The sequence below is a fragment of the Chrysochloris asiatica genome, unplaced genomic scaffold (assembly GCF_000296735.1).
Source record: "Chrysochloris asiatica unplaced genomic scaffold, ChrAsi1.0 scaffold00045, whole genome shotgun sequence".
Classification (NCBI taxonomy): Eukaryota; Metazoa; Chordata; class Mammalia; order Afrosoricida; family Chrysochloridae; genus Chrysochloris; species Chrysochloris asiatica.
This window is the reverse complement of record NW_006408563.1, coordinates 16,935,982-16,942,692: the sequence shown is the minus strand read 5'-3', so window position 1 is coordinate 16,942,692 and position 6,711 is coordinate 16,935,982. Positions and strand designations below refer to the sequence as shown.

The 6,711-nt window shown below is 35.8% G+C and overlaps 1 protein-coding gene across 1 annotated transcript in view; it reads right to left on the bottom strand.

Moving 5' to 3' along the window:
- The window catches only part of DNAH7 (dynein, axonemal, heavy chain 7), a 324,797-nt gene that overhangs the window by 251,223 nt on the left and 66,863 nt on the right, over window positions 1–6,711 (bottom strand). Inside the window, exons 18-19 of the mRNA XM_006862048.1 lie at window positions 4,101–4,786; window positions 1,422–1,608 (exon numbers count right to left, since the gene is read on the bottom strand). Of these exons, the coding sequence (XP_006862110.1) occupies window positions 1,422–1,608; window positions 4,101–4,786 (873 nt within the window). The remainder of the gene's footprint in view (window positions 1–1,421; window positions 1,609–4,100; window positions 4,787–6,711) is intronic.

Sequence of the window (6,711 nt, the reverse complement as noted above, 5' to 3'; positions counted from 1 at the left end):
CACATTTTTCATCATATAAACCAGCTTCTCAGATTATTTGCTCAGCATACAGGTTGAATAAGTATGGTGAAAGAATATAACCCTGTTGCATGCCTTTCTTAATTTTAAATCATTCATTGTGCCCATGTTCTGTTCAAACAACTGCAATAAAGCCAGTGAGGATGAAATAGAAGAATTCTACCAATTTCTTCAATCTAAAGTTGATCAAACATGCAATCAAGATGTATTGATCATTACTGCTGGTTGGAATGCAAAGGTTGGAAACAAAGAGGAAGGATCAGTAGTTAGAAAATATGGCCTCGGTGATTGAAACGATGCTGTAGATCACATGATAGAATTCTGCAAAACCAATGATTTGTTCATTTCAAATACCTTCTTTAGACATCATAAGAGACGACTATACACATGGAACTCACCAGATGGAATACATAGAAATCAAATTGACTACATCTGCAAAAAGAAATGATGGAAAAATCTCCATATCATCAGCCAAAACAAGGCCAGGGACAGATTGTGCAACCGACCTTCAATTGCTCATATGCAAATTCAGACTGAAGCTGAAGAAAATGAAAACAAGTCTACAAGAGCCAAAAGATGACCTTGAATACATCTCACCTGAATTTAAAGATCATCTGAAGAACAGATTTGATACATTAAACACTAAAGAGCGAAGACCAGAAGAGTTGTGGGATGAGATCAAGGTCATCATACAGGGATAAAACAAAAACCTAGCTTAGTAGACAATAATTAAATATCTTGAATTTAATAAACACCATATCCTGGTGTGGCACTGTGGGATAATGCACTGGGCCTTAAGGTCAGTTTGAACTGCAAGGTATGTGGTTCAAACTCACCAGCAGCTCCTCAGAAGCCCTATGCAGAATCTCTGTAAGTCGCAACCAACGCAACAGCACTTAGTAACAACAGTATTACTAATTTTAATTAATTTGTCTCGTTAGCTTTAAATTCTATTTTAAAATTCTAATTTTAAATTCTCTACAATGTTTGTGCATTTGTTTACTTAGCATTTTGTTTGCATTTATTAGACTCTTTAGGTCTATTTATCTTTGTCAACTCATTCTTTTTAGGTCCCTAGAGAGAAACTTCTTGACTAAGTGGCTGGCATAGTATTATGTTTCCACCACAGAACATTTCAGTAGTGTTGCAGTCCATAATAATGGGGCAGCAAGAACTGAGTGCAGCATCTTCCTACCAGAACATCCAGTTAGAACCATAATGCAGTTTCAATTTACCCCCCAGAGAATAGTCCTGCTTATTTTGCTTTTGATATTTCTTGCTCCTGGGGTTCAACAATAGTTGAAAACAGAATGAATATGGAAAAAGCACAATGGTTCTTTGGATTCTTCTGAAAATAAAAATCATGTTACTTCAAATCACATCTTCAGAGATTTTTTACTTACTTGCATGACACTTTTCATTATATCGCGCCATGTCTTATCCACAGCTATGAATCTTCTGCCTTCCTCAGGCATTTGAGACATAATGTCTGGAGAGCTGAAAATGGGTTCCAAATACAGCCATGTGGCTTGGACCTTGAGCCATTCATCAAGAATCTCCTGAAGCAATAGGAGCTTGCCCTCCCATTCCCTGAGAAGCAAAACACAGGCACTTTTAACACTACAGCAAAACAAGCAACGATTCAGATAATGAAAGTAAAGACCACAGCTACGCTATCCATCTTGTGTGTAGTGTTGTTATTCCGATTTTCATTCATCTAGCTGCATCCAAAGATAAATCTTTGGTTTGTTCTATAAACTCCTTTTTAAAATGATGACATCAATATCTTCTTAAAGAGCTATACCAGTTACAATATAATTATGGTCTGGTTTCTACATATGCCATAAAATAAACCTTCCTGATATCTAACTCCATAGGTAGCGGGTACAAACTGAGAAATAAGATATTGGAGACAGTAATGGCACATGAAGGGCATTGAGATCTTTATCAGTAAGTGTTTCAAATCCTCTTCACTTCCAGCAAGCAAGATTGTGCCAGCTGTATATCACAGGTTGCTAATGAGTCTTCTTCCAGTCCTGATTTTGTGTTCAGGATATAATCCAGCTTCTCTAATTATTTGCTCAGCATACAGATTGAAAAATTCAAGGAGAAACCGTTCAATGTGTAACTAATTAAAAACAATATTAATTAAAACCCTTAACATCATGAGAAAAGTTAAATATTTGTAAGACTCATCAGAATTAGCTGCACTATATTTTATCACTGCCAAAATATAAAAACATGATATAGAATATGAAATAGATATAAAACATGTAGGAATTTTAAGAGTCTAGATTACCCACTGAATAGTTTTCATCTTGTTTTAGATGGGTCTGGTGAAAGGAGATGAGAATAATGGAATGAAAAGATAACGGGAGCCCCTTCACATGGTTTAAGGACACATTCCTAATGCAAGTATTCCTGCATTATATGCATTCTAGCACTATAGGCTGGTTCTTGAGCTGTGCAAGATTTTTCATGAGCACGATTAAATGTTCTGGAGTTCCCATTCTTTACAATGCTATTCATAATTTGTTATGATTCATACATCCTGGTGTGGCACTGTGGGTTAATGTGCTGGACTGCAAAGTTGAATCACAAGGTCAGTTGTTCAAGCTCACTCCTTGTAAACTTTATACAGGATTGCTATGGGTTGGAACCAACAAGATGGCACTTAACAACAGCAACAACAACAACATAGAGTCTTTGTGTAGACACCCATAACAACGTCTAGTTTAAAAAGGGAGAATAAGGCACAGAAAGGTAAGGGTCAGCCTCACAGTCCTCAGCTAATAAATGATGAAGACTGATTTCAAACCAGATAGCTATCACCGCAATGCTACTAGAAATGACATAACCACAAATAAACGACTTATTAAATGGCAACAGAACTTAGCGATGGGATAGCTAGCTTTATGTGTATATTAACACACTTCTTTCTCATCATTTGTACATGGAAATCTGTAATTTCAGAATGTTGAAACAAAAAATGTAAATAGGATTTCTAAAAGTCTCTAGGCATTTTCAAATGCTTTTCTCAAAATAAATCCTTTTTTATGCTTGTCAATGAATTTGTTCAACCTCTTTACAGACAAGAAAATGCCAATGCCCTGCTTTCTGCTATGGTCACTCTAATCCCTGGATGATGCAGAAAATTTCAATTAATGATATCAAGCAAACTTCTAAAAACCGAATGTAGATGAACCAATTTCATAGTAGTTACTCTCATGATGAACGAACCGGCCACAAGCAGAAAAACCAAACACAGTGACTGAGGGAACTCCAATCACAGCTCACTCAAGCTTATGGCAAATACTGTCAAACGGTCAGTTTCCCCTTGCCATGCACATTGCACATTGAAAGTGGTAGTGTGATTTGGATTTACTGTTTGTTTGTTTTTTAAGAAAAATATAAACTGATTAATACAAATTACAAAAATTGAAATGATACACAGGATAAGGTTTTAAGTTAGTCAGCTGTGTCAAATGCCTAAAACCACAGACTAGAATTGTAATTTCATTCTTTTGCATTTATCTAGTCATCTTGCATGCATATGAATGAAAAGTACAATACACTTTCAGAGATCCTTTACTCTGTAAACTAATTAGTATATTTGGAAACTGACATTATAATCTTCAGGTTTATAGTTTATACATTCTGGTCTTCAAAAATACAAAATTATTTTTGAGATTCAAATATAAAAAATCAAATTATGTTGTGTGCTGTCGAATCATTTCCTACTCACAGCAACATTATATAGGGTTTTCGAGTTGCAGCTGGTAGATTTGAACCACTGACCTTGCTCTTAGCAAGAGCCAGTGCTTATCCAGATTATAGGCAGTAAAAATGATTATCTGGATGCCGATTGCCACTGAGTTTGTTATGAAAATACAAGTCAACAAGCCATTATGATAGTATAAGGATTAGTTCTGTACTAAAAGCACTGAAGTTGCCATTCCTTACATTGAACTTTTTAAATATTATGTATGAAATACAGAATCTATTTTAAAAAGGAACTGTACATTACATACAAGTATTCTTGGTGCCAGAGTATAAAAATTGTCATGTAAATGTCACTTTACCTCATTTGGGTTTCATAAGGTTTAATGAAAGGAGATCCCCGCATAGTTTGTGTTTTAATAATGTGGTCATCCAACAACATCTGGATTTCATCAACTGATGACAAAATAAATGTCCCAGTTTCTCTATATGCAACAATGAAAAATTCCATTGTGTCCCATTCAGTAATCATCTTATCCATGGCCTTTTCAAGAGAATGCTCTTTACTAGCTGCTTCACTGATACCTTCAAATCTATCTAAAAATGGTTCCAGATTCATTTCTAAAAAAGAGTAGACAGTAGAGTCATCTGCAGGCTTCAAGGGGTAACCGACAATGTTGGACATGGCCTCCCAGTGCCTGGGCCGTAAGCCAGGATTACAGATCACTTGTATGAGAGGAAGGTGCTGCTTGAAATCTTCTACCTTTGTTCTTACTTTTTTAGTCATTGCCAATGCATTTGGAGAGTCATGGAAGGTTTTCTCCAGCTTATATAGTCCTCTCCAATAATTTCCAACATCTAGTTCCACTTGATCTGGATTCACTTTGTTATACGGTCCTTCTGTCCAGCCTCTGTATTTGTTGCCAAACTCAACAGCAGTTTCATAGAGACGAAGATAAGGGTTCAAACCATCTTGGATTTTTTTACGTTGAGGATATAATGATGGTTGCCAACCAAATGACTCCTCTTCATTATTAAACTGTTCAATCTAGAAGAACAGACATGAAATGTTTCAGTTATTCTGAAATTATATTCAAAATTAAGCTTTTACAAATATTTATTTCAAGTGTGACCTAAAATAACTCTCATAAACCCTTAAATTAAGATTAAATTAAGCCATAATCTATAAAAATCTTTTTTTTTTAAAAGCAATCGCTTCTTATTTCTTCCTCATTACAATTTCCTGAAAACAAAGACGGATTTCAATTACTTTTGCCTCTTTTAAGTGTTGAAGAGCAAAGATGTCAGTTTGAGGACTAAGATGTTCCTGACCCAACCCATGGTATTTTCAATAAATTTATATGCATGTGAACATTGGACAGTGTATAAGGAAGACCAGAGAGAGTTGATGCATTTGATGCATTGGTGTTAGAGAAGGATATTAAAAGTACCATGGGCTGCCAAAAGAACAAACCAATCTATGTTGGTAAAGTGGAGGGTCAGAGAAAAAGAGGACAACCTCAATGAGATGGATTGGCAAAGTGGCAGAAGCGATAGGCACAAATGTGGCAATGATTGTGAGTTTGGCATAGGATCTGGCAGTGTTTTGTTCTGTTGTGCATAGTGTCAGTGCTGACTCAATGACACTTAACAACAATACCAACTAATAACCAAATAAATGTGTATATATGAAAAAAAAAAAAGTCTTTTCCCTCCAAGATACCTTGACAATTTAGCTTCATTCATTAACTAACAAGAATTTAAGTACTATTAGTATGCATTGTGTTCCACAAACCAAACCCACTGCCAGCAAATCAGTTCCAATTCAAACCCTGTATAAGGTTTTCGAGGCTGTAAATCTTTATTGGAGCAGAAAGTCTCATCTTTCTCCTGCAGAGTTGCTAGTGGGTTTCAACTGCCTCTTCATTTAGTAGTGAAATACTTCTGTGAGGAGGTCATTGGCTCAAAGGAAAACATCTACAAAACTGAAAAATGGGAGCTACATATATAAATTATGCAGGTTACTTAAAATTTCAGGGGATCGCAATTACAAAGCTAGCAAACTAAAACTTATTTTTCTTTTCTGAATGTCTGTTTATATATTTATGATCATTCTAAACTATTTAGTTTCCTGAACTTATAAGATATTAAAATCTTCCAATGTAAAAAAAATTGTAGAACATTATATGGTACATTTTCTTATTTTCCCGTTTTATAAGAAACACAGTTAAAATTTTCCAATATCTTACATGGCAAAGGGTGTAGCTTTTCCCCTTCTACCTTCTTCTGGTGAAAAATTTGAATAGCAGTTTTGGGAATAAAGTGGCTTGGTAGGAAAAACTAGTGGTCTAATTGAAAACCATAGCAGTCAAATTTAAAGTGACCTTTATGAAAATGGAAAACTGCTGAGCAGAATCCAAGAGCTGTCATTTCCTTAAAAAGCACATCTTCCATGCTGGAGACCAGAGTCGGATTCCCAGCAAATGCACCTCATAGGAAGCCATCAGTAGAGGCTTTCAGGCTGCTATAATGCTGAAAGGTTTCAGCAGAGTGTCCAGACTAGTATAAGAGGCCTGGAAAGCTACTGAGAATCATCCAGTGAAAACTGTTGTATCACAATGGTCCTCTCCACAATTGATGATGTGGATGACGCAGGATCGGGCAGGGTTTCATTCTGTTGTTCATCAGGTGGGCCAATTCAACAGCAGCTAGCTAACAACAGCAGCAATCATTTGCTTGCTTCTGTTAAAGAAAATATGGATTTCCACATAGTATAATAACTAAATGATGCAATATGAAAATTAAGAAGCAGGCTGTGAGATAATGCTTTCTTTAAATTGAAAAATGGAGACCACTGAGCCTCTATCATTATCAGCGCTGCTAGTCCTGGAAGACTGTCTGTAAAACCTACTTGGATCGTTTATGTTAGTCTCTAATTCAGTGGAGTTAAGCTATTTTATTGTAACTACTTCT